At 49.8% G+C, this 27,364-nt stretch overlaps 1 protein-coding gene across 1 annotated transcript in view; it reads right to left on the bottom strand.

Moving 5' to 3' along the window:
- Positions 1 to 27,089, bottom strand: part of KY (kyphoscoliosis peptidase) — a 47,594-nt gene extending 20,505 nt beyond the window's left edge. Inside the window, exons 1-6 of the mRNA XM_045903732.3 lie at positions 26,813 to 27,089; positions 23,584 to 23,646; positions 19,736 to 19,798; positions 9,096 to 9,170; positions 7,271 to 7,333; positions 3,525 to 3,607 (exon numbers count right to left, since the gene is read on the bottom strand). Coding sequence (XP_045759688.2) covers positions 3,525 to 3,607; positions 7,271 to 7,333; positions 9,096 to 9,170; positions 19,736 to 19,798; positions 23,584 to 23,646; positions 26,813 to 26,948 — 483 coding nt within the window. The 5' untranslated portion in view covers positions 26,949 to 27,089. The remainder of the gene's footprint in view (positions 1 to 3,524; positions 3,608 to 7,270; positions 7,334 to 9,095; positions 9,171 to 19,735; positions 19,799 to 23,583; positions 23,647 to 26,812) is intronic.
- Positions 27,090 to 27,364: the final 275 nt, after the last annotated feature.

Raw genomic sequence — 27,364 nt, 5'->3', positions numbered from 1 at the left:
GTGCTGGGCAGGGAGTCTGCTTGAGATTCTCTCTCTCTCTCTCTTTCTCTCTCAAAATAAATAAATAAATCTTTTAAAAAATCAATTCAAAAAGGATCAATGGCTTAAATAAAAGAGCTTAAATGATAAAATTCTTTGAAGTAAACACAGGAGTAAATCATCATGACCTTGGATTTGGCAACGGATTCTTCGATATGATACCAAAAGCACGAGGTACAAAAGAAAAAATAGATTAACTGGGCTTCATAACAATAAAAAAACTTCTGGGCATCAAAGGACATTATTAAGAAAGTGAAAAGACAACTTACAGAATGGGAGAAAATATTCACAAATTACATATCTGATAAGGGATGAATATCCAGAATATGTAAAGAACTCCTACAACTCAACAACAAAGAGACAAACAACCCAATTTTAAAATGGGTGAAGGCCCTGAATATACACTTCTTCAGAGATATATATAAATGGCCGATGAAAAGCTGTGCCACATCATTAGTCCCTAGGGAAATGCAAACCGAAACCACGGGACGCCACTTCACACCCCGTAGGAGGGCTGTAGTAAAAAAGATAGCAAGGGTGTGGAGAAATGAGAACCGTTGTGCATCGTTAGTGGAAATGTAAAATGGCGCAGCTGCTGTGGAAAAACAGTTTGGTGGTTCCTAAACAGGATTATCGTATGATCCAGTAATTCCACTCCTAGGTATATACCCAAGAGAACTGAAGACAGATGCTCTGGCAGATACTTGTTCACCTATGTTCACTGCAACATTATTCACAATACACAAACGGTAGAAACAACGAAAGCGTCCATCACAGACAAACAGGTAAACACATGTCGTATATCTCTACGATGAAATATTATTCATCCACGAAAAGCAATGAAGTTCTGACACATGCCACAACATGGATGAACCTTGAAAACATAATGCTCGATAAGCCAGACACAAAAGGACACGTACTGGATGAGTCCACTTATGTGGAATATTGAGAGTAAACAAGTTCAGAGAGACAGTAAGTAACGTAGAGGTTAGCAGGGAGAACAGGGAGTGACTGCTTCATGGGTACGGCCTTTTTGTTTGGGGAGATGGTTGTACAATATCATGAATGCATTCAATGCCACCGAGTTGTACCCTTAAACATGATTAATATGGCAAATTTTATATTATATGTATTTTACCACAATTAAAAAAAAAAGAACAAATTAGGTTTTCTCGCAGGGGCCCTCGGGAGGAAACACGGTTGGGATTCTAGGAAAGGCTGCTGTGACCATGTTTAATCTTTCTAGAGAAGCTGGGGCAACTGTGTGCTTAATTCTGCGAAAGTTGCCCACGCCTTGGCCAGCCCGCACCCTAAGGTACTCCCTGAGCTCCTGGATCCTTTCCACCACTCACATCAGAACCCCCCCGGATGCACTGTCTGACCACAAGGAGACCTCTGGAGCCCGCTTCTGCCTCCTACCTGCCTAGCTCCTTCTGTTCAATGTCCAGCTCCAACTCCACAGTTCTTGTCTTCGTCCCTCTCCCAGAGCCAAGGACAGTGCCTGACACATTGCAGGGCCCTCACTCAGCCTGGCTGACTCCTGACTTAACCTCCTGGCTTCTGGGCCTTTGGGTCCCCACCTCCCGGCTCTACCTGGGCCTGGCTGGCTCTGGACACCCACTGCTTTGCAGCTGGGTCTCTGGCCTCAGCTGGGCTCCTGGCACTGCTCTCCAAGCCTCGCCTGTCCCTTCTGGTGGCCATTACAACATACTCACCCTCCTCAGACCCTGACACCGCCTCCCTTCCCTCCCTCTCAGAGACAACCTGGCCTAAGACTCAACATGGCTCAGTCAGGACTTCCCCTTAACGAGCCCTCCCTCCTGCACAGCCAGCCTCTCTGTCAGCCTCCAGTCCGGGCCTCCTGTCTTTGCAGGCCTTGCTCTTCCTCAGGCAGCACCCCTGCTCACCTGTGTCCTCACCTCCTCCCTTCTAGGCCTGGCTGCCCTATCCCCTCCCCAGATCTCTTTCTTAGGGCTGCCTACATCTCGCTTCCTCTTCTCTGCCAGGCTCCTGTGGGGTCTTCTCCCCACTCCCTCCTCCTTCATCCCCGCTTTGCATCTCAGCCTGCCAAGTCTGGCTGAGGCTCCCACGACGCCCCTCTGACCTGCCCCTCTGGCAGTAGGAAGCACTTCAGCGCACAAGTGGTGGAAATGAGTCTCTCCTAACCTCACTTGACCAGACTGAATGGCGCATGCTATTGGCCATCCTCGACCTCAGGGAGCTCTCCTTGCACCTCCGAGAACACTGATCCTTCCTTGTCTTGCCCTGGTCTCAGGTGGCTCAGGGCCCGTTTGGACCTCCTGCCCTGTCCTCCCCAAGATGACACCCACCCTATGGCTTCAGCTTCAGCTAAATGTGATGGTTCCCGGATCAGTGTTTCCTGCCCACATATCTCCAGGCTGGATAGGGCTCCAGGCTTGGAGACCTGGCTGCCCAGTGGTCATTTCCCGTGGCTGTTCCACAGGTACTAGAGCCCACTGCCCCTAAACAAACTTGTCATCCCCTGAGACTTGCTCCTGGTAGCGAGGAGCTGTCCCACCCTTGCTCCGTCGCTCAGTCCAGCCGCCTGTGAGCCTCCTGCCTTCCACCTCCCTCACACACACCGGGATGGAGTCCTCCCTCTGCCTCCAGCTCAGTGCTGACCTTTCCACTCCTCTCTGCTCTCATTGTTCCCATTTAATCCACGTCACACCGGCTCCTGCCGGGACAGCAAACGGCTCCCTACTGACGGCCCTGCCTCTAATCTGACTCTGGATCCAGGCCCCTATCCATCCACTCATCAATTCAACAAACAAGGTTCCTGAGCACCTACTATGTGCCAGCCACACGATGGTCTTTTTAGACTATAGATGACCTCCCTGCTTACCAGCCTCCGATGGCTCGACTTCAGCAATGGGTCCAGCTCCGTGGCCCTTCTAATCAGACTCTTTGTCGTAGGGCTCCTGCCTGGTTCCCAGGACCCCAGTGTGTCTCTAGTGCTTCAGCTTCTGTAGTTGCTTCTCCCCAACCCCGCCCCAGATGAGGCCAGACCCAGAGGTGAGAGCTTGGCAGCCCACGTGCTCCAGGGGTGAGCATGGTTCTGGTCACAGTGGGTGCTGGCCAGTTGCATCCATGGCCCTCCCTCATCCTCTTGCTCCCTTCCTTCATGGGCCAGGGGTGGCCTGGCTCAGCAGCAGCAGCAATGCCCCAGGGGACAATGGCAGGGGGGGCAGGATAGGGTTGGTCAGAGGGGCCTGCCAGTGGGGCACCTGCAGGGTGGGTACCCTTGGGGTGGACGCATCAGGACCCCGTGGGTGGCACTGGGGGGATGGAATGGCCTCCTGTCCTGGGCAGGAGTCTGGTGCCTTGGCCTTCTTTCCCCCATCCATACGATGTGAAGAGGCACTCTGGGCCGTCTGTCCAAGGGACTGCAGATGCCTTCAGGAGGGGCCTGAGGAGAGGCTTCATTACCCTGACTCGGGAAACTCCAAGCCACCTTCTCTTACCTGTGAGGCATAGGTGTCCAGTTTCTCAAACTGCCGCAGGTCCAGGGGCATGGATTTCAGGCTGGACCGATCCCAGGGGTAGGCTGGAAACACAGGGAGGCTCAGTCAGCTACTGAGGGCTGCTGACAAGGGGCCTCTCTGTCTTTTTGAGGAGCTGGGATTGCCTGACCTTCAACATGCTTCCCAGAGCCTGAAAAACTGCTCCCAAGAGCTAGATCTCCTAGAAGGGTTCCTTGGTCAAATTGGCTTGTGAACGATGGCAACTCCTCTAGTTCTTTTGGAGACTCACAGGGGATCTAAGCCTATTTGCAGACCCCAGGAAGTCAGCAGTAAAGAAACTAATTTCCCCTCAATTAACTCAGCAGTGCCCAGACAGATTAATGATGGAGCCTCCTTCTCCCCATCTTATAGTTTTCTGCAGATTTCCTGCGAACTGTTTCAGGAATGAGTGCTCTGTGGGAAGTGCCCAGGAATGCTGCCAGTCCCCGGTGGGCTCAAGAAAGGAAGGTCTGTGGGGTGCCTGGGTGGCTCAGTTGGTTAGGCAGCTGGGGTCCTGGGATCGAGCCCCACGTCCGGTTCCCTGCTCAGCGGAGAGCCTGCTTCTCCCTCTCCCTCTGCCTGCCACTCTGCCTACTCGTGCTCTCTCTCTGTCAAATAAATAAATAAAATCTTTAAAAAAAAAAGAAAGGAAGGTCTGTGCCATAGCCACAGTGCCCAGGGTGGAGGGCACCCTGGGTATCGAAGGAGGGTGTGCTAGACCAGGCCATGCAGGCTTCTGTAGGGTAAAGTGGGTTTGGCACCCAGACAGGCTTCCTCCTGTGCCCACAGTCAGCTGGAGACTGGAGCACCCCAAAAGCTACGTGTGTTCTAGCAACAGGCACCCCAAGTTCTGTGGGGAGGCCTCTGAGGGACGCTGTGCCCCAGAATCACTCATCTGTGCTCGCCTTTCTCATAGGAAGCCGGGACACAGGACAGCCCCAGTCAGCTGCTGCAGGGCTAACTGACCAGTGGTCAGACCAGCCATGGATGGGCAGCAAACCCCTGTCTCAGCCTGAAAGAGAGCCTGGGCTCTGGCAGGGTCCCTCTTTTTTTTTTTATTATGTTATGTTAATCACCTAAATACATTACATCATTAGTTTTTGATGTCGTGTTCCATGATTCACTGTTTGCATATAACACCCAGTGCTCCATGCAGAACGTGCCCTCTTTAATACCCATCACTGGGCTAGCCCATCCCCCCACCCCCCTCCCCTCTAAAACCCTCAGTTTGTTTCTCAGAGTCCTAGTCTCTCATGGTTCTTCTCCCCTTCTGATTTCCCCCCCTTCATTCTTCCCCTCCTGCTATCTTCTTTTTTTTTTTTTAAACATATAATGTATTATTTGTTTCAGGTACAGATCTGTGATTCAACAGTCTTACATAATTCACAGCACTCACCATAGCACATACGCTCCCCAATGTCCATCACCCAGCCACCCCATCCCTCCCACCCCCCACCACTCCAGCAACCCTCAGTTTGTTTGCTGAGATTAAGAATTCCTCGTATCAGTGAGGTCATATGATACATGTCTTTCTCTGATTGACTTATTTTGCTCAGCATAATAGCCTCCAGTTCCATCCACGTTGTTGCAAACGGCAAGATCTCACTCCTTTTGATGGCTACCCTGAACGCGCCCGATCTCGTCTGGCTGGGTCCCTCTTATTCAAGGTCCCTTATTCAAGGCCGACCAAATCAGGCAAGCTGGGTGGGAGGCCAGGGAATGGGCAAGGAGGGTGGGGCCAAAGGGATGCTGATCCCTGAACTCGCTGATAACCCAACTCCCCTGAGAGGGGTGCTGGTGGGGCCCCAGCGTATGGCAGCCAGCCTGGAAACCGCAGAGCAATATGGGAAAACACTTGATGGGGGCTCCATGAAGCCTAGGTTCTCGTGGGGGCCTGACCTTCACGACCTCCACCTCCCTGGGGGCTGCTGGACTCAGGTGCACATCTATAGGGCACCTGGGAGAGTGAAGGAGACGGCGGATCATGTTGTAAGGTCAGCACCACTCTGCTCCCTGGGAAGGTGCAATGTGGGGGTCCTCTGTGGGCAAGCATAAGAAGAGAGGTATAAAGCCTCTGTGCCCGCTGTGGGGGCTGCAGCTTCATCTGCCCGCACATTCCTCACCTTGGTGCTGCAGGCCCAAGACCTGGGGTGAGAGAGAGGGGAGGAGCTCCTGCACGACCCTCCCTGGCCAGTTCTGGCTGAGAGGCAGTGGCAGCTGGTTAGGGAGCTGGCCAATTTCCGGCCACAGAGGTGCCCCCAACCTTGGTCAGCTGTCCGAGCAGCCCATGTGGGTCCGCCCGCATTTCCCCACCCCAGGAAGGTCCCTTCCTGTTAGGAACCGGGCCTTCTTTCTTCACAAACGAACTGGATCTGGCACATTCCCCAAGGCCACTCTGCGCTGCGTTCTTGCTTCTTGCTGACACTCTGCAGCAGGCCCTGGAGGGGTTTGGTCTCTCTGACTCCAAGCCGCTGACTGGGTCCTCACCATGTCATGTGCTCGGACACATCCAGGATCTGAGGGCTGTTCCTCACCCAAGAGGGGGCAGAGAGTGCTGGGGGCGGGCAGGCTATGTAAACCCGACCTTGAGGCCGTGGTTGTCACTCACCAACCTAGCATTTTCTGCTCCTTCTACAAGGGACCAAGACGTTTCCTGGATCCTCCCAAAACCTTCTGTTCTGTACAGTCTTACCCTGGGGCTCCCTGGAAGCCTAGCACCATTGTGGCTCACTCCTCTGTTGCTGGAGCTGGGATCTCTTGTCTCTCATTACTTAGATCACTGTCAGTCCCTATTCTGTGTGGCGTGAGCTCAGCCCTTGTCCAGCCAGCCCCTAGGGAGGCGGTGGGGACCCGCAGCAGGCTCTCAGTGCCTTCTCCCTCCATGGAATCTGGATCCTGCCATTCTCTGACAAGGGCTAGCAGGCTCACCTAAGTGGATATGAAGTGGACTTACATTTAACAAATTTCCGCTCAGCACAACTCTGCAAATGAGGTCTCCCCCACCCCCACTGAGAACAAGGATGACATTTCTAAAATGGGACTGAAAACCTTATTACTAATTTTACCCTTTCTTGGTTCCATTTTACAATATCTGAACATTAAAAATACCCACAATGATTTATGCCTCATTAAATTTACCTTCTGAAGAGATTACATAAGATCTAAATATGATTTTGCATAATTACATTTAAAATACCAGTGGCATTAACAGAATTATTCTAATTTTAAAGCAAAACAATGGGAAGAAGTGCCAGACTCTACCAAACCTGAGATACCACCTGGTCTACTGAGAGGAAAACTGAGGCCCGAGGAAGGTGAGTGAGGGACAAAAATAGGATTCAAAGCCAGGCCATCTATCACCCCATTCAGGGTTTTACCCTCTGTCCCATTCTGGTATTCACATGCCTCCTACCTTACAGATGCTTGGCATTCCATTTAAAGTTAACACAGTTCTGAATTCTGTTTTTAATATGTTTTCTGTAATGGGCTGCCTTGTTTTTGGGGTTTATGCTTTAGCTTTGGGGTCACATGGTGTGTGAGCTTCTCATTACCCTGCCTGTGTCCATGGCAGACATTGCTAATCAATCATGATACGCATCTCCACCTTGAGTGCAGAGGTAACCCCAGACTCTCAAACAGATTGGCCCATGAGGCTAAACCAATTCACCACCTCACAGAACAGCCCTGGAGAAGGCCCTGCAACTCACCATGGGCATCTTTTGCTCCAGGCTGCCGGGGTCTTGTGTTTCCATTTTTCTCACCTTGTAAACCTGCAATATCCCAAAGGTCAGAGGTAGAGACGCTTCAGAAGAAATCAAAATGCAAGCACAGATGATTGTCTATGTGGTAGTGCTGGCTTCTGACTCCTCCTCTTCACTGTCTTTCCCCAGCCTTCTTGCTCCCATACCACCCACCATCTATTACTGCTGGAATTGCTCTGGACTTCCTCCTGAGGTTGAGGAAGGACTGGGAACCAGGGAGGGAATGACAAGAGAGATCATTGCAGTCTGTGACCAAAGGTGGAATTTACTCCAACAGCAACACTTTGTGTTCCTCAGCGGGTCTACCTGGAGCCTGGAGCTCCTGCCCTGCTCTGGATTGCCCCCGCCATCTTGGAATACATCTGGGGATGCTTTAAGAGCAGCAGTGTATTCATTGTCAGTTAAGAACTGACCATGGGAAGAAATGAATGTGGGACAAGGGAAAGGCAGTGTCTATGGAGTTGAGACGCAAAAAGGTCAAGCAATTATTAAATTGTTCTTCAGGAAGGTTCAAGGGCAACCAAATCCTATCAGTCCAGGGCTGTTAACGTAGAATGGTTGCCAACAGTTATTCGACTCCGTGGAAACAGGAGAGGAGCTGCTGATTTGAAACGAGGTCAGGAAGATGTGGGCGTCTGATGGAACCAGGAGGAGCTGGGGAGTAGAGTGTCAAGGCGGGCTGTTCTATGCCCTTGAAGCCCACCGAAGGTTGTCAATACAACAATGGAAGGTTGCTAATGTATAGAGGCACAGAGAAACAGTGGGCTGTTTGTTTCTTGCATCCATATTTTACTTCCAAGTTCATTCTTTGGTAGAGTAATGAGGATTCAACATCGAGCTAGCATTTCTTATGCACTTACTATGCCTGCCTACCTTGTGCTTTAGATTGACTGTCTCATTTAACTTCACAACAGTCTTATGAAGGAAGGTGAATTATTTTCCTTCTTTCATAAATGAGGAATTTGATTGCAAAAGGGAGGTTAAGCTACTTGCCTAAGGTGATAGCTGAGATCTGAGCCTAGCCAGTTGACTCCAGGGCCTGTCTGCTCTACACCCGACTGCCCTTTTGAGACCCTAACCACTGAGGGCTGCAGGACCAGGCATCCAGGAGGGTCTGCCTTGCCCATACATGGACATGGAGATAACCCGAGCCCTGGCTGCTCTGGAGCCTTCATTCCTTGGCCAGCGTTTCCCCAGATCCCTTTAGCCATAAGGTAGACAGATGCCCGGAGAGGACCAAGAAGGGAGTGGAAGAGACATGGTGGGCCTGAGTCTATGCACCTTGCACCGAAGACAGCCAAGCGTGGTGGCTGAGAGCACAGGTCTCAGGCAGACCTGGTTCTGACCCACTTCCTAGCTGGTCCCTTGGGCAGTTATTTTATCGCTCGGGACCTCACTTTGCTGACTTATAAGGTGGGGATGATGCTGGTTTATACCTAAGGGTTAAAAAGTTAACGAATATAAAATCTTTACCACTGTGTATGCCACTTTTTAGGCAGACAATAAATGGTATCTAAAAACAACACTCTTGTGATGAAATTCATCTTTAGCTAAATGCCTTGTGTTACCCACACCTAATTGCACAGACTCAAGAACAATGGGCGTTAGTTATGGAGAAAAGAGGTCCCAGAATGAGGCTTCTTTTCAGTGTGTAGGCCTAGGTTATCCCTCTCCTTCCCCAGAAGAGGCCTAGGTTGGGCTCTGGCCCATTAAGTGACTTTGATTCCTCCCTGCCAGCCCTCCACACACAAGCAGCCCTGTACGTACGTACGTTTAGCCAAGGAGAACTTCTTGAGCAGCTGGGGCATGGCATCTCGGGGGTGGACCTCCACAGTCAGCTGTGTCCCTGCAAAGGAATGGGAGGTGACATTCTCAGCCAGATGCTGCTAGGAAAGAGTGCAATGTCCCGTGACAGATGTTTGAACAACAAAACACAATTGGTTTTAAGCTTTCTTCTGAATATATAAATAATTCTTGTTTAAAAAAAATGAAAAAACAAAATAGAAACAGACAGTCCAGGCAAGATGGAATAAGAACATTTTACCTTGTCTTTCCCACTGAATGTGACTATAAATGTTGGGAAGAATGTATGGAGCAACTATTTGAGGATTCTGTAAGGTAAATCAGAGAAGGCAAGCTGGGGAATAAGATTAGAATTTAAGTGAGCTTACCATTCCCCTCCCCCTGTGGTTATTACTTAGACTGGACTCAAAGGCAGTCCCAAACCCAGAAGTGCACAAAGGGTACAGAGAAATAGTGTTCCAAGAGAAGTCCTTTCTGTGGAGTAAGAAAGGAAACCTTTAAGAGTCAGAGGGTGTGGGGGAAATCCCCTGTTGTACCCCCGTCTTTTTTCTGTTATCTCTCCACTCAGCCTCTAGGAAAGTCTGTTGGTAGCAGTGTAGCAGTGATTTTGTTGGTCAGCCAAAACCTTAAGCACCTAAGTCTTTGAGGGAGGGCACCAGAGAAGCTATGATTCCCTAGAGTGTGGGGGCAAATACTCATTGTTGTTTTTTTTTTCTCTCTCTCTCTGTCCCATACTGATTGTGTCTAGGTGCAGAGTTATGAGAAGTGCCTGGCAGAGTGGGGAAACTAAAGTCCAGCTTTTGTGCTGGAGAATGGGAAGTGGATTATGAAGGGGAGGGAGCTCAAGAAAGCAAATCCATACAGGTATGGATGAACTCTTGTGGTCACCTCTATGTTGAGCATACATGGATCTCATCCTAAGCATCATACCCCAGTCTTTGAGAACTAAACTGATGGGGTAGACCAATGCCTCGACTGGCCACTGGGAGGTGTATGTGCAAGGCAGATCTGTATAGCACTGCAAAGGCTACGATCCAAAATCACCCAGCACAGCAAGAACCAGGAATATCTATACTGGAAAGGAAAAGATAATCAACAGATGTTAACTCCAGGATGACATAGATTTCGGAATTATCTGACAGACTTTCAAATAGCTATAGTAACCCTGTCCTAAAAAGTGAGGGCAAATAGTCTTGAAATAAATGGAAAGATACCAAGAATCAGCAAAACATCAGAGGCTATAAAGATAAAACAAATAGAAATTTTAGAGCTTAAATATAACAGTTTGAAAAATTATCTGGATATGCTAAATAGTAGAATGGCAATGACAGAGGAAAGAGTCAATGAATTTGAAGAAAGATCAATAGAAATTATCCAATATGAACAACAGTGAGAAAAAGTGAACAAAACTTCAGAGACCTGTGGGATAATACTTAAAGATCTAACATTCATGTTATTGAATTCCCAGAAGGAGAGGAGAAATAGTGTGGTGCAGAAAAAAAAAAAAAAAAGAAGAAGAAATAATGAGAAAATAATCAATGAAACCAGAAGCTGGTTCTTTGGAAAGATCAGCAAAATTGATAACCAGATTGACCAAAGAGAAAGGGAGGTAAGACATGAATCAGGAATCAAGACACCAATATCAGGAATGAAATAGGTAAGACCACTACTGATCTCATATATATTAAAAGAATAATAAGGGAATACTACAAACAGCCCTATGCACATAAATTCTACAACTTAGATGAAATGGGCCAATTCCTTGAAAGTTACAAACTACCAAAACTCATCCAATGAGTAGATAACACCTCAATATCCCTGTATCTATTTTAAAAACTAACTGTAGTCAAAATCTTCCAAAAACAAACAAATGCCAGGTCCAGATGACTTCATTGACAAATTCTAAGACATATTTAAAAAGAAATAAGACCATTTTTTAAATAAGATCTTTCAGAAAACAGAAGAGTAGCAAATATTTCATTACCCATTTCATGAGGCCATCATTCATCTGATACCCAAACCAGACAAAGACAGCATAAGAAAGAAACACTACAGACTGATATTTCTCTTCTTTTTCTTTTGTTTTCAGACCGATATTTCCTATGAACACAAAAATTCTCAAAAAATATTAGAAAATTAAATCCAGCAATATAGTAAAGGACCAATATAGCACGATCAAGTGTGGTTTATTTAGGCAATTCAAGGCTGGTTCAATATTTGAAAACCAATGAATGTAATTCACCTAATAATATTAGCAGGCCGAAGAAGAAAAGAACACATGATCATATCAATTGATGCAGGGAACGCATTTGACAAAATTTAACATCTATTCATGACAAAACCTCTCAATAAACTAGGAATAGGAGGGAGCTTCCTTAATCTGAAAAAGGGTATTTACCAAAAATCTATAGCTAAGAGCATATTTAATAGTCAAAAATGGAATGCTTTCCCCCTAAGATTGGGAACAGGCATGGATGTCCATACTCACTGCTCCTAATAAACATTGCACTGTAATTTCAACCCAGTAAAATAAAACAAGAAAAATAAATAAAAGTCTTATAGATTGGAAAGGAAAAAAAAACAAAACTCTCCTCTTTCACATATGACACATCTCTCTACATAGGAACTGTCAAGTAATCTAGAAAGAAGTTCCTAGAACTAATAAGAAAATTTAGCATGGTCACAGGATACAAGGTCAGCACCCAAAAATCAATTATATTTATATTCATAACAAATGATTGGAAATTGAATTTAAAAATTACTATTTACCATAGCTCCAAAAAATTGAAATACCTAGTATAAATCTAAAAAAAGTTCAGGAGCTATATGTTGAAAACTACAAAATATGATTAAACAAATTAAAGAAGACTTAAATAAGTGGGAAGACATACCATGTTCATGAATTGAAAACTCAATATTTTTAAATTGGCAAGTCTCCCTAAATTGATCTATGTAGATTTAATGCAACTCGATTCAAATTCCTTGGAGAATTTTATATATTTTAGATTTAGGCAAGATGATTCTAAAATATAGATGGAAAGACACAGCAACTTGAGGTTTTTCTTGAAAAAAAAAAAAAAAAAAGTTGGAGGACTCCAGCCAGCTGATTTTAAGATGTGTTATAAAGCTACAGTCATCAGTGTGATATTGGCACAGGGATAGATACATAGATAAATGGAGCACTGTTAAGAAATAGAGCCATACATATATGGCAAATTGATTTTTTACAGACGTGCAAAGACATTCCAATTAGAAAATGGGTAAAAGAAAAGATATTCACCAAAGAAGAGATTACAGATGGCAAATAAGCACAAGAAACTATGTTCAACACGATTAGCCATTAGGAAAATGCAAATTAAAACCACAATGAGGTATCATACCTATTAGAAGAGCAGTAATAAAAAATAGCGATAATACTATATATTGACAAAGTTGTGGAGAAATCAGATCTCTCATACATTGCTGGTGGGACTGTAAAGTAGTATAGCAACTCTGGAAAATAGTTCGGCAGTTTTGTATAAAACAAAATATACACCAAACATATAAGACCCAACAACTGTACTCTTGAACGTTTATCCCAGAGTATCCCATATTCTGTTCCAAGTGGTCTCAGAACTTACGTTCACATGAAAACCTATATAGAAATGTTTATAGAAACTCCATTCACAATGACCCCAAACTGGAAACAACCTAAATATCCTTCAGTGGGTGAATGGATAAACACCCTGTGGTACATCCATATAAAGGAATACTTCTCAACAATACAAAGAAACTCTTAGGAGAGGCAAAAGGATATAACTACAGAGATTCTGCACAAGGGTATTTTGGGGTGACAGAACTGCAATGTATTCTGAATGTAGGAGTGGTTACATGAGCATGTGTTATGCGTGCATTAAAACCCACAGAACTATATATCAGATAATTCTGTTTTAGTAATTTAAAATAAAAACAAATAAAAATAAGTACCAACTGAGCAAAAAAGCCTGAGCAAAATTAAAACAAGAATTTGGATGATACAGAAAGATATAAAATAGAAAGTGAAAGTCCAAAGCAGGATTATAGTAAACATATTCTTTGTAACCTGCTTTCTTTTCTTGACTCTTCACATGTCAGTGAATATAATCCTATGTCATCATTTTAAGTGGGCTGCATAGAACTCTATTCTATACATGGTTTATAACCCATATAAGCAATCCCTTTTGGTAGAATAGTTAACTTTTCCCAAATGTTTTGTTATTATAATCCGTGATGTATGAACATTCTGATGCACATCTCTTTATGCACTTTTCAAATCAGTTTCTTTAAATAAATTCTTAAATATGGATCAAAAGTTATGGAAATTTTTAAGGCTTTTGTTCTATATTAGCAAACTTCCCATGAATGATTTTATCTGTTGATGACCACACCAACAGCACAAGAGGATATCCATTTTGCTCATTCTTGCTGTGTTTGATTGCAAAATTGGTCACAAAACTTTGTACTTCTGAGAGGTCTTTTGTTCTGTCCCTTGAATGTGAGCTATCCTTACGACGTGGTTTGGCTAGTTAGCATGTGATGTTAATAGTAGTGATGCTGGGCAAGCTCTGAGCCTAGGTCTCAAGAAACTTTGCAGCTTCCGTCCTCATTCTTGGGATTCCAGCCACAAATACCATGTGAATGAGCCCAGGCTAGCCTGCTGGAGGAGGAGAGACCACGTGGAACAGAATAGAGGCATCTCAGGTGAGGCCACCCTACCCTACCTTGTCTCTAGCCAACTTACCAGCTGACCACAAATACACGAGCAAGCCCAGCCAAGACCTGTGATAACTGGGTGTGTCTCGGGCAAGAATGCCTGGCCAACCTGTGCCCTTGTGAGCTGGTAAATGCTTATTGTTTTAAGCCACTGAGTTTTGGGGTGGTTTGTAATATAAAAGTAGATCATTGATATATTCACTAACATTTGATTTTTATTAATCTCTGAAATTTTTATTAATGAATAATGACATCTCACTTTTGTGTATTTAATTTTTAATGTATTTTTCATATATTTATTTGCCATTTAAAATTCTTATTTTGTGGGCGCCTGGGTGGCTCAGTCGGTTAAGCGACTGCCTTCGGCTCAGGTCATGATCCTGGAGTCCCAGGATCGAGTCCCGCATCGGGCTCCCTGCTCAGTGGAGAGCCTGCTTCTCTCTCTAACCCTCCTCCCTCTCATGCTCTCTGTCTCTCATTCTCTCTCTCGCAAATAAATAAAATCTTAAAAAAAAAAAAAAATTCTTATTTTGTGAATTGTCTATTTTCCTACTCATGTATTATTTTTTCCTTATTAATTTTATAAGTTCTTTTTACTAACACTTTCCCTGCTAAATGTATTGCAATTATTTTTCACAGAGTAACAATACTGACTTTATTGTGTAGCTCATAAACTTGCTCTATATGCCAAAGAGGGTAATTCCGAAACAATTTTATAAGATACAATGTGGCCTTCCAAAGCATTACTTTGAAGAGGTTAACATCACTTTGAGTGTAGTTTCTAGCACATTCGCTGTCAAAGAAAATCAGTGTGTGACTTTAAAATTAAGACTTTAAGCATTTCAGAGTTCAAAGCATAATTCAGTTCTGGTCATAGGAACAGGTGGCATTGCCAAGAGCAAACACTTCCTGTGTGTCTTATGCTGCATGGGCCTGTTCTTCGCCTTTTCACTTTTTCCATCTGAAACACTTTCAGGTGTTTTCCAAAATGAGTGCCAAGCTGTACTTAGCTGCAAGATGCCTTACAAGAAACAGATCTAAAAACCTGCCCCCTCTCTCCCTTTTTGTAGGCTGCAGTGTGTAATGCTCTGAGAAGTCCTGCAGTGAAGAAGTCAGTTTGACCCAGTACTATTTTGTGAGACACAATTTGGAAAATGCTGGACAGGAACAACAACACCCAGAAGCTTAAAGAAGCTGCAAAACTGAACTTGGTTTAGGGCTCAACAACAAACCTCTTCCCCAAACTTCTCACATCTAACATCCAGGCACTTCCGACCACCCCCAACTCAGCTGTGCTTCTTTGTCAAAAAAGTGAGCTGAACGAGGTACTGTTAAAGCCCTGGCAAAGCGTGGGTGCTGAGATAGTCTCATACACTGACGTGGTCCTGGCCGGCAAGCTCCACCCAGCCATTTCCAATCCCTTCTCTCTTTCCTGCACTTCCTCTTCTCTCCCCGCTCTTGGACAGGGGCCCAACTTCCAATATTCTCCTGAGCTCCACTCCCTGACTCTCCCCCAAAGCGGCGCTGCTAATCAGCCCCCTTTGAGGAAAGCAGCGAAGCTCCTTGGCCTCCCTGATCTGTGGGAGTGTGATACCCACTCTTACTACACACAGGTGCGTGAGGACCCTTGCCGAGGTGGGGGGGGTGCTCCTCTGCCCCAGAAACTGGGCCTGGATGTGCTGTCTCAGGTGAGCAACAGTCACTGGAGAGCTCTGTGCTTCCTAAAGGCGTGAAATGGTAAGATTTTGCAGACTACTACATTCCTGTATCACTTAAAACTCTTAATTTAAGACAAAAATTAATTTGACCAATCTCCAATGATAAAGATAGGAACATCATTTGGAGCAAAATTTCAAGTAAGATCTAAAACCTAAGTACAGTCAGATATCATGACACCAATCTTAAAAGTCATACCAAACCTACAGGAGGCCCTTCCTGGGGCGTCAGGTCACCTGGCTGGCTCTCTCACGGCGCCCGTCCCCGGTTCTGCTGGTTGTCACCCAAACTACATTTCCAAAGCTGCAGCCCTGGCTGTCTTAGGAACAGCAGATTCGCGGGTATTTCCTGCTCCCCCTGACAAGTGGTTCATGCGGCCCTTTCCCAGATCCCACCAGCTCTGCTTCCTTTTCCTTCTTCCCTCAGATATGGAAACGTAGCAGGCCCTGCACGGCCATGGCCGACCACCTGGGGTCTGCCTTGTACCTGGGCAGGAGACTTCTCCCCTCCCTGGCAGCTTCTCCCCAGGTCTCTGCCGGTTTGAATGAGGATTTGTCTCAAGGCCTAATTTGCTCAGAATAGCTAATGCGGAGATGGCAAACAGATTGCCCGTTGTTCATTTAACTCTGACTGACTGGAAGTGGCTGCCTGGAGCGTTGATCAATTAGCGAAGACCGTGGGCACGTGTGTGCGAATGAATGTGAGTGTGTATGTGAGTGTGCACACACGTGTGGGTGTGCGTGTGGGGGGGGGGCGAGGGATTCATGTCGGATACTTGCCACCCTCGTTTAAGGTGCTCACTCACGCTTTCTGTAACTGGAACGCGGGTTAATAACCGGGTTCTTTGCCTGGAAATCTCCCCCCGCAGGAGCTGAGAGTCAGGAAGCCTCAGCTAAAGCATCGGTCACTAAAAGATGCCCTGAACGAGCTCCAGGGTAGGTGTTAGGCAGAGCCGCGCTGTGGTTTCTGCCCGGGGAGCGGCAGTCCGCACATAGGAAGCCGGGCACGCTGACACCCGGGGGGGAGGCCGTACGTCGGAGCGCGGCAGGGGCAGTCCAGCTCTGTAGAGCCCTCGCCAGGCTCTGCCCGCCGCGGCGTGAAAGGCCCGCCCAGCAGCTCTGGTCACCAGATGACCACCTGACAACAGAGTGGGCTGAGACCACTGGGACACCAGCCTGAGGAGGGGGTGGGTGATGAAGGGCGGCTCTTTCGTGGCCCTAACCCGCCCTGGCGTTCACTGGGCTCTTGAAAACCCAGGGCCCTTCACGATTCCTTCTGCAGAGCTCTGGAAACGCGGCAGTGTGACCCTAGTGCATGCATGGTCAAAGAAGGCACAGTGTCTGCGTGTGGACAAGGGTGCAGGACCCGGAAGGACGGAAGCCTTAAAAGAAAACTCAGGAGTCACTTTTGGGGCCTGAAATCACAGGGGTTCCGGGGGTCACTCTCCTGTCATTTCACCCACCCACCCATTATAGATTGATCTTCTGAGGCACCCCTCCACATGAAGATCTGATTCCAAGGATCTGTCACCCCCTGCATCAAGTTTGTCATACCTGGTGCTCCCTCTGCTGGAGGCTCTTCCCCAGATGTCCACAAGGCTTGCTTCCTCACCTCCTCCCTTACTCAAATGTCACCTTCTCAGTCACTTTCTCAGTGACTCTGTTTTCCTTTGTCCCCACGTGGTAGGCTGTGTAATAGCCCTTAAAGATATCCAGGCCTTCGTTCTAGGGACCTGTGAATGTTACCTTATATACTAAAGGGGACTTTGCAGATGTGATTAAGTTAAGGATCTGGAGATAGGAAGATCATCCTGGATTATCTGGTGGGCTCAGTGTAATCACAAGGATTCTCATAAAACAGAGTCAGGAGATTTAACTACTTATGCGGGGGACCAGCAATGTGACAATGGTCACAGACAATGGAGTGATGCAGCTACGAGTCAAGAAGTGCTAGCAGCTTCTAGAAGCTGGAGGAGTCAAGGAACAGATTCTCCCCTGGAGCCTCCAAAAGGCACCTGCCCTGCCGACACTTCGACTTAGCCCAGTGAGACTCACTTGGGACGTGTGGTTTCCAGAACCCTTGAAGAGAATTACATTTGTGTTCAGCCACCAAGCTTGTGATAATTTGTTACCACAGTCGTAGGAAACTAACACACACCCCTGTGCACCCACCCTACCCTCATCCCCCTCCCGGCTCTGGCCTCCTTCAGCCTTATTTGACACCCTGTATTTTACATCTGAGGGCTGTCTGTCTCCCTTACCAGGGGGTCGGCCCTGCAGGGTCAGGAGCCCTTGTCTGTTTTGTTGTGGACTCCATTCCTGCCCAGAGAGGGGCAGCCTTTCTCTCACTGGGGCCCAGGCTCTCGTAGGACCCCACTGGGCCCATCTCATCCCAACCTACAAGGCTCTGTTCTGCACATAGGCTACCAAGGCCACCCTCCTTTCTCTCCTCTGGAAGCCTTGAGTGCTGGTAGGTGGAATGTGAGTGGCCCATGAGAGCGAGGGTGTGGCGTGCCAGGTGAGGCCCTTGTGACTGGCGGGCCCCATCCCACCCCCATCTGCCTGGGACACGGCTGGGGCAGTGCACTGTGGAGGTCTGGCAGGTGCGCCTGGCTCGGGGACCACAGCATCCCCTGTCTCAGCTTTCTTGTGCACAAATAGGGATAACACCATGACCCCAGCAGGGCGTGTGGCCAGAACTAAGCAAGATTAGTGACATAGTGGCTAATCCACTTTCATTTTTCTGAGGTATTGCTTATTTTTGTTTTGTGGTGAGCTGTGTGCTGCTTGTCCATTTCCGGGAAGCAGGGGGGCATAGGTTTGTCTTTGCGGTGTGCTCAGGGCAGGGGGCAGGCTGCAGTGGGCCAGCTGAGTGGGGCCTATTCTGAAGCCATATGCCCAGGAATTCTGCCCAAAGGTACACCGGCCCTGTTTGCAAGGAAGGCTGGCCTCGTGCGGCTAACACATCTTGACAGGCCTTTCCTCACCGCCTGCCAGTGCCTTTCTGTGGGGATGCTGGGTTAGTCTGTGTTTTTGAGAGCAATTCCCTGAGAGGCTCTGAGTCCTCCCGGGACTCCTACTTTGCCACTGCCCCCTGGACATAATCAGATCATCTCCTCACAAGTCAGGACATCAGCACTGAGAACAATAGTGGTTGCCATCTTAGGGCTGAGTCTATGAGAGCTCTCAGGTACCAGGCCCTGAGTCTTTAACACAGAGCAGGAAACCAAGGTGGGAGGTTAGTGTGTGTGTAGGGGTGGAGTGGGGATTAGTGGGGGGGGGGTCTCTATTTAACCTGGTCTCCCCTCCAGCTGTAGCTGTAGAGTCCTCCTGTCTCTACCCCTGCGGCCTCACCCCCCCACCCCCCCCAACACAAACACCCTGTGTTCTCAGATCTGGTCAACTGCAGAGTCAGCATGGTGATGCCCTTGCCTGCCCTCCCAGAACGCCCCAGAACCCATCAAGGTGAGGATTCTCAAGAAAGGGTCCTCGTACTTCCCCTTGCTGAGTTAAATTCATCCCTGGGTGGAAGGCCCTGAAAGGCTCAGTCTTGGAAGGAGAGGCCAGGGAACCACTGTGACCCCTGAGGAGGGAAGGCTTGGACTTAGGGGGTGGGGGGTGAGGCCGCTTTCCAGAGGTGCTGTGGAAGCATTGCTGTGTGAGGGTTAACAGCAGAGGACTTGGGAAGGCTGTGGGGGTGGGGGGCTCAGGTCGCCCCTGCTCTGACGCTTACTGGCCCTGTGCTCTTGGACATATGACAATCTTTCCAAGCCTCAGTTTACTCATCTGTAAATTGAGGGCAGTTGAGAGTATGTATCAAATAGGAGTGCTGTGAAGGTTCATTTACAGGAGAATAATTATGTAAATGGACCAGCAGGGTGCCTGGCACATGGTTAGCACTCATGAATGTTAGCTCTGGTGATGACGGCGAGGGCGATGAGGACAGCCGTGGGACTTGATAGCTCTCTCCCATGTCACCAAGCAGCCTTTCATGGTTTCCCGTAGGATGTGGGGAGAAGGAGAGGGAGAGGGTGCTCCAACATCCATGGGGCAGAAAAGACAGTTTGTGCTCTGCCCTTGGTGTGTCTCTGGCCTGGACAGCAGATCCAGACAGACACACAGGAGCTGGAGGAGAGGCCAAGGGGAGTGGTGAATCCCTTACCTTGGTTGTCGTAGGAAGTGATGACCTGGGTCTGCTGAGGATGCTCTTTCTCCGCCAGGCTTCCTGTTGAAGCAAGACAGACCTGCGGTGACCACTGGGACCGTGGTGGCATTTGCCCCAGGCAGAGCAGGGAGCTGTGTGTGTCTGCAAGAAAGGCAGGCTGGTGGGGGGTGAGCTCATCCCAGGCCTGGCCTAAACGTGTGCACACCCATGTGCACATCTGCACGGTGCACACGCACGTGAATCAGCACCTTTACACACCTGGATGCAGAAGCAAGTGACTATGAAGCCGTGTGCACACACCCTCACACCTCTCAGCAGGTGCCAGCAGAGGCTGGGTTTCTTCTTGAGAAGGTGGGGACACCTCATGGGTCCCAACTTCAGTGTGGCCAGGCTCAGCTGCCACAGAGCAAATGGCTGCCTTGCTGATCATCACACTTTCTGTGGAATGGGCTGGGAGGCTCCTATGCCCATTTTATAGCCAATAGGCCTGCAGCCTGGACACTTAATTTTGGCTAAAGACCTCGTCCCCAGGGACTTGAACCCCAAGTCTCCTGATTCCTAGGTCAACATCTTGCCTCCCTCTGAGCAAAATGGGGGCAGCCTGCCTTCTACTCCAGCTTAGGAGTTGGGGTGACTTGCCGTACTGTTCAGGTCCACAGATATTTTCAGGGCCCCCACTATGTGAAAACTCTCTCCACACACTAGGGATCTTTATGTCCTTGGAACACAGAGCTGTCCTCAGAGCCTAGTGGGGTCAGGCTGCGGTGAGAAAGGCCCAGTTCCTGCCACAGGCCATGAAGGGGAACCCACAGGCTTACCTGCCCCTCCAATGGGAAGCAACACCTTTTCCTATATCTCTCCCTCACCCGCTGCTGCGGCGGCCTGGTCTTGCTGAAGCTGCTTCAGGGGGGTAGGGCAGGGGAAGGGGCAGGGGAAGGGGCAGGGTTGTGGCAGCAGGGCGTTCCCCCACGGTTACCACCCTGGCCTGCCACCTTCTCCCCGGCCTTCCACTGGTCTGCAGAAAGGCTGTCGGGCCTGCCACTGGAAGTGGCCACTGGGACCAGTGCCTGGGCCTGGAAATAAGCATGCCTTTGGGGCGCTGACCTCCACAGGTTCCACTCAGATATCTTCCCTTGTGCACCCAACCAGATCTGCCACCCAGGGCTTCCCATGCCTGAGCCCAGGCAGAAGCCAGTCAAGGTGGATAGGCAGGTCACTGAGCTGGGCTGGACTTGTGATCCACCTGGCAGGGTCCTGCCCTGGAGAACCTGCCTGCTCCAGCCTTCTCCTATGAGCAGGCCCAGCCAGGACCCTCACCCCGTGGCCTGAGGTCGGTGGGTTGGCCAAGGGCTAGAAGCACTGTGTGTGCCAATCCAGGGTGATGCTGGTCTGCAGCTCTAGGCCAGACTCAAGCGAGGACAGGGCGGCTGGCTCCTTCAGGCACAGCTGGCTACATCTCTGCTGGGCTGGCGGATGAAGGAAACAGGATCCGGGGAGGGAATCCTCAAGGAGGACGATTGGCTGGCATAGCTGCTGCGGCTATTTATAGTCAGGGCCGCACAACTGGTTTCCCTGTGGCTATGGGGTGTCAGTCCCGGTGCTGCTAGGCAGACTTCGGCCAGGACCAAGGAAAGCAGCCAATCACAGCAGGGGAAGCCCGTTGCCGGGCAAGCTAGTGGCGTTGGCTCGGCCCAAGCACCTGCTGCTCGGAAAAGTTTGGAGCAGTCCAGGCTCCCCCCACCCTGCCAACGCCCCAGCCCAAGGAGCACACAGGGCAGCAAGAAGGGGAACATGTGCCTTTTTGGATCTGCCCCAAGTTCAGTCACATTTGTGCACACGCCACCAGCACAAGCCATCAGCTGCCTCCTCCGCAGATGAGAGGCATCCAGTTTCCAGGGCTGGGTGCCTTGGACACCAGCGAGGGAAGTATGTACCCAGAGTCTCACCATCAGAAGCTGTAATTTTAGTTTCTGCCGGCACGCAAACGTGCAATTTGAAAAAATAAATAAAATTTTATTATAAATTACCTATATTGGCGGAGCGGTGCAACCCTCTCTCCAGGCCTCCACTTACCTGAAACTCTCAGTTCTCTCAGGTGGTTTTTCAAGAACTATTTTCACCCTCCTCCTTAGTTTTTTATTATTTTTTAAAAGATTTTTATTTTTTTTAAAGTAATCTCTACACACAACGTGGGGCTCAAACCCACAACCATGAGATCAAGAGCCGCACGCTCCATGACTGAGCCAGCCAGGCGCCCCATGATCCTCTTTATTTTGTTGTATTTGTCCACTAACCTTCCCTCAAATCAGAGGCCCTAAAGATGGTGAAAGTAGGATAGGATAAATTCACTATATTTCAATCTTCTCCTAATGTAATAACATGGCTGAGAAGCCATAAGATACATTTCAGACAACTCAAGATAAGCGAGCTGTAACAAATGAAGATGCTGAGTCTCTTCTCTCCCACCTCAACCCACTTTTCCACTCACCCGCACATACACTGGCCAAGCGTGCATATCTGCATCAGCTGCTGTGTATTTTTGCAGCTGACGGGTTTCTGGTGGTCTGACTCTTACAATTCTCATGAGCCTGTAGCCTAGTTTCGCTAACTTTGGCATGTGCTTCGGTCCGGCCAGAGCCGGCACATCTACCATCTTATGACCCTAAAGCAAGGTTAAGGAAGCCATCTCACCATGCGTGCCCATTAGCCAGGACCCCAGGGGATGGTTTCCGGGGCAGGAGCCTGTGTTGGGTCTGATCTGTCCTTATGCATAGGGCAGGGGACACAGGAAAGCTCTTTATGTCCAGGGTGTTGAGATTCTATTGCAGTGAAAAGCATTATGATTATAATCATTAACATGGTCCCATGAGGGCAGGGGTTCTTGACTGTCTTTATCCCAACACCTAGAACCCCACCCGGCACAAAGGAAACACTGTAGACCTTTATTGAGGGAATGAATGAATGAATTTTCTTTCAGAACTTCATCCTTCCCTTTTGTTACTGTCAGGATGGCAGAGCATAAATGTTTGGTCTCATTCAATTGGGGTCCTGATTACCCATCTGCAGAGGGTCATGCAGGTGGTTTCTTCACACTAGCATTTGATGAGCCCAGATCTGAATGAGTCCCCTACTGGGGTTCTGGGAGTGGAGGTCTGATTCTTACTAGAATTCTAACGTGCCCACAGTGAAGCTTCACTGATGTTTTTTCTTGGAAGCTTGGCTAATGAGTCTCTGAAGTGTATAGAATAAGGCCTAGTAGAGTCCGTCCATGCATGGCATTCCCTGAGCTGTCCTGGGCCTGCAGGGTGACAGACACCCGGCACCAGAGAAAGGAAGCTTTGGAAACAGACTTCTCTCAGATCTTACTATATTCTGGGTCCCCAGCCAGCTGGGAACCACAGCACCCATCTCGCTAGGCTTGGAGTAATAATGTCCCCAAAGAGGCCACAGTCCTCTCTGTTTGGAAAAATTTTCAAAGAATGGATGCCCTGCCTGACATGAGCAGCCCCACCTCCAGGGGGAACATACTCAAACCTCGCCATGCCGAGTGATGATGCCAAGTCCTTCCTTATATGTAGCCAGTGAACAAGTGGGTGCTCAAACTTAGGGCACTCCTCCCCTCCCATCCCACAGCCTCCAGGAAATTGGGGGATGCGATGCCAGGGAAAACTTGCTGGGGTCACAGTGGCCCTAGAGGCATGGCTGAATCACGAGCAGCCACTTTCTGAGCGGTTAGATGTCTACAGCCAGTTTTCAAACACGTGAAATCGAATGCTTCCCGTCATTTTTCAATGTGTTGAATTACAGAGACTGAAAAGAAAAGAAAATGAAAAGAGAGAATTTACCATGCACGTCACTTCCTTCGAATTTCTGCCATCTCCGGATTCCGTTTCCGACGCCCTGGAGTCCTATGAAATAACAGGGTCTCGCATGAGGGTCTCCATGATGGGAAGACCCAGGCCAGCAAGTGATGGGCCAGCTGCTAACGTATCTGGGTTGAGGTGGGGCTGGTGGAAGCTGGCTCTGTCAGGATCCAAGAGAGGCTGCCCGCAAATGAGACGCACTTTAAAACATTAAAGGAAAATATTAAAACAGTAGTTTTCAAAGGTGGTGAGGTGGGTTATCGGGATCATCCAGGGAGAATTTTCACAATACAGATGCCCGTTTTTCACTCCACATCTCGGCCGCATAAACATGGAACCATAACTGTGGAAGATGCTCGCCATTCATTTTGCCTGCCTATTTCCGTATGTGGGGAATCTCCCACTTTTAGAGTCATGACGTAAGGTGGAGGGTGGGCAAAGATGGTCTATCCATATGGGAAACGCAAGTGATAGTTGGCAAATTGTGAAAATTCTCCCTGGATGATAGTCTCCCAGCCTCCCTTGCAGGTAGAGCATGGACATATGTGGCCTCGGCACAACCAGTCTGATGCATCTGTGTCTGCTTCCGTCTCGGGACCTGGTGATGCAAGAGAGAAGGGCTCTCTAGTTCTCTCTCTCTGGTCATGGCTGGAAGTGGTGGCTGCAAGGTCGAGTTCCTGGCCCAGAACTGGTGTACGTACGTTCTGGCAGTGTGAGTAGCTGCAGTAAGATCAAGCTCCTGACGAGGAAGGAGTACCTAGGGCCCCTTCGTGGCAACAGAGGTGTCCTCGCCAGACCAGCTCTGCTGGGCAGCTGCTGACGCTGTTCCTGGAAGCTCGGCCTCTAGCCTGGGTTTCCAGCTCTTGCAGCTGCAAGTCCCCCAGTCCCTTCCCTATGCTCTTCTTTCTGCAGCGCTCTCTGCAGCCAGGATCTGGGCTTACCACCTGGAACCCTTGCGGACCCACATGTGGACCAAAATGCACATGACACTGACTTGGGGGATGAAACCTGACTTTGGAGCTCTTTTAGACTGGGTGCAGGCAGCTTTAGGCCACCTCCTCCATGGCACAGGATAGGAGGTGAGGGTGTCCAGGCATGCTTTTGAGAAGCACTGCCCAAAGGAGACTGGAAGGGCTGTAGAGGAAAGAGCAGAGAGCTTCTGTTGGCAGCCCAGATCCCTGGCACACACTATCTTTGCCTCCTTGTCCCTCTGACTCTTTTCTGCCACAAGGACACAGCAGAAAGCCACCCGATCTTCACTTGGTCCTCTGCATTGTGACAGTAATGGAGGTCAGGCCCTCCTTTGCAGAGCCAAGGACCTGGGCTAGAGGGGAGACAGGAGGAGAGGCCTGGAAGAGGTGTGGGGCATTTTGGATCTTGTGCCCCAACAGGAGGCCTTGGAACAAGCTAGTTTAATTCGGTGTTTCCCTGCCTTAGGCTGTGTGGGCTTAGCCAGGGGTCCCTTGGACATCAACACTGCCCAGCAGGCTTGGATGCTGGTCGCTCTCCCTCTGCTTTGGTATAGAACTGTCTGTAAGTAAGTGACACTGGTCTCTCCACTGGCCTGGTGTCTGGGGAAACCTCCTTCAGGAAAGATTTGGAGACAAATAGCAGAAAGGGGCTTGGCAAGCAGGGTCTTCTTTCCTTGTGTCATGGTCATGAGTGTGAAATGCATCGGTCTGGAGTTGTGTAGGGTGTGTGCTAGGGGTGGGACACCTCTGGGAACAGTCCTGATCCCTGGAATTTCTGGGGCTTCTCTCTGTTCTTCTTCCTCTTTCTAGTGTTGGAGCCTTTAGGAGAGATACAATCAGAGTGGGGAAGGGAGGTGGGGATTCATAGGCTGACCCGGAGCTGGGCCTCGTGGGGGCCCTCTGGCCTTGCCACATGCTGGGGGAGGCCTTCTGGACTGCAGTGTCTGGAGGAGAGGCAGCTTCTTTTCAATCAAGGAGCAGGTGGCCTCTGCCAATTTCCTCAGTACGAATACCCGGGTGGGCCATTTCCACCTCTCCTGGGAGAAGCTCTGAGAACGAAAGAACCAACTAACCCAAACAATTCCTGGCCCCAAATCCCTCTGGAGACGGGGAGTACCTGACAACATGCGCAGTTCTCCAGAATCTATTTCTTTCCCCTGCCTGCCTCCCCAAGAGGTCACCAGGAACCATGGGACAGTTCCAGCCTGTGTGACTGGTGGGGGCAAAGCCAGTCTTGGCACCACTGCTTCCACGTGGCAGGTGGAAGGTGGGGGTTCAATGCATAGGACCTCCGTGGACAGAAGAGCCAGAGGCAGACTCTGAGGAGCTCTGGAGCTGGAGGGCAGGCAGGAGGCAGAAGTCATTTTACCGCATGGGCTGTTAAGCGTCACTCCCAAAGCACTGGCCCACGAACAGCCTAGCACAAACCTCACGGCAGCCCCCAAGAAGGCTCGGGAGGGCTTCCTCACAGACCTACGACCTGTTCCCCAACTTCTGAGGGGCTTATCTAACATCTGTTATTCTCCATCTGTATTCTCTTCAGTGTGTCCTCTCTGGAGATTACAGAGGCCTGAGTGATGCTTTCCATAATTGCTCCATAAACAGTCACTTCATTTTTCCAGTCTACCCTTCCTCAGAAAGTCTGTAGGAAGAGTAAAATTAAAAGATCCGTGAGAGTGCAGAGAGCAGATTTTAAGCTGACCCTACCCAAGGCTGTGTGCCTTTTACACCACCCTTTATGCCTTCTACTGTAGGAGGCTGGGAGAGGCTTCAGATAGGGGAAACTGAGGCCAGGACTTGTGCAAGGACACCAAGGGAGTTCCCCGTCTCAAAGTCTGATTCAGCACGCACATTCCCCTGGGTCCCCTGCGCTCTGCAATGTGCCATGTGAGGAGCAGGCCTCGGCCACACAGGGGTCAGGCCTGAGGCTCTGGCCCCCTTCGTCCAAGGCATCTTCCAACCCTGTTGTGCACCCTTCAAAGAGTGGATGGGAGGAAGCCGGCTCCCCGGGGGGTGACGGAAGCACCGACTAGCCTGCGCGGGGAGTCAACTCGGGGGAATCACCGGGCTGCGCGTTGCCACGGGACGCCAGTGCCACCGCGCAGAGGCGCAGGCAGCGGTGGGGAGAGGGTCGGTCTCGCTGGCCTCGTTCGGGGGCGCCCCGGGCGGCGGGCAGGCCCCGGGGTGGGGGCGAGGAGGCCGAGGTGCGGGGGTCGGGGTCCCGGCCCGGCGCGCGTTACCTCCTCTGCGCTGCGGCAGCGCGCCGGGGTCCGCCTGCCGGTCCGAGCGCGTGCCCTGCGCGGCGCGCCGCTTCTCCGAGTGCACGATCAGCAGCATGTCGATGGACACGGCGTTGCTGTCCTTCTTCAGCTCCATGGTGCCGCCTCGCTCCCCGCCGTGGCGCCGCGGCCGCTCTCGAGGCTGCCTGCGCTGCAAATGGCCCCGTGCGCGCCGCTGGCGGGCGCGGGAGACGGCGAGGGCGCGGGAGAGGGCGCTCCCCCGCCGCCGAGCCGCTGGGCGCCGCGTTTCGCTGACTCTGCCAAACACGCCATTAGGGCCCGCCCGGGAGGGCGCTACCCTAACGAAGCCGCTCTAAGTCACCTTTGAAAGGAAATCACCAGCCGAGCCCTGATCTGCACCCAGGCCGCGGGCTGCCCAGCCGCCGGCTCCAGAGAGCCTCCTGCCCCGTGCGCTTGGAGCGCTCCTCCCGGGCTCCAGCGCTGTTCTCCGGCTGGCCGGTCGCCGCCTCGTCTCCCGCCCTCTCCGGGGTTCCCGCGAGGGCCCGCAGCAGA

This window comes from Mirounga angustirostris, unplaced genomic scaffold (assembly GCF_029215605.1).
Source record: "Mirounga angustirostris isolate CCGP_5_RB_7025 unplaced genomic scaffold, mMirAng1.0.hap1 SCAF_1, whole genome shotgun sequence".
In the NCBI taxonomy this organism is placed as follows: domain Eukaryota; kingdom Metazoa; phylum Chordata; class Mammalia; order Carnivora; family Phocidae; genus Mirounga; species Mirounga angustirostris.
The sequence above is the reverse complement of the archived record's forward strand: the minus strand, read 5'-3'. Positions and strand labels throughout refer to the sequence as shown.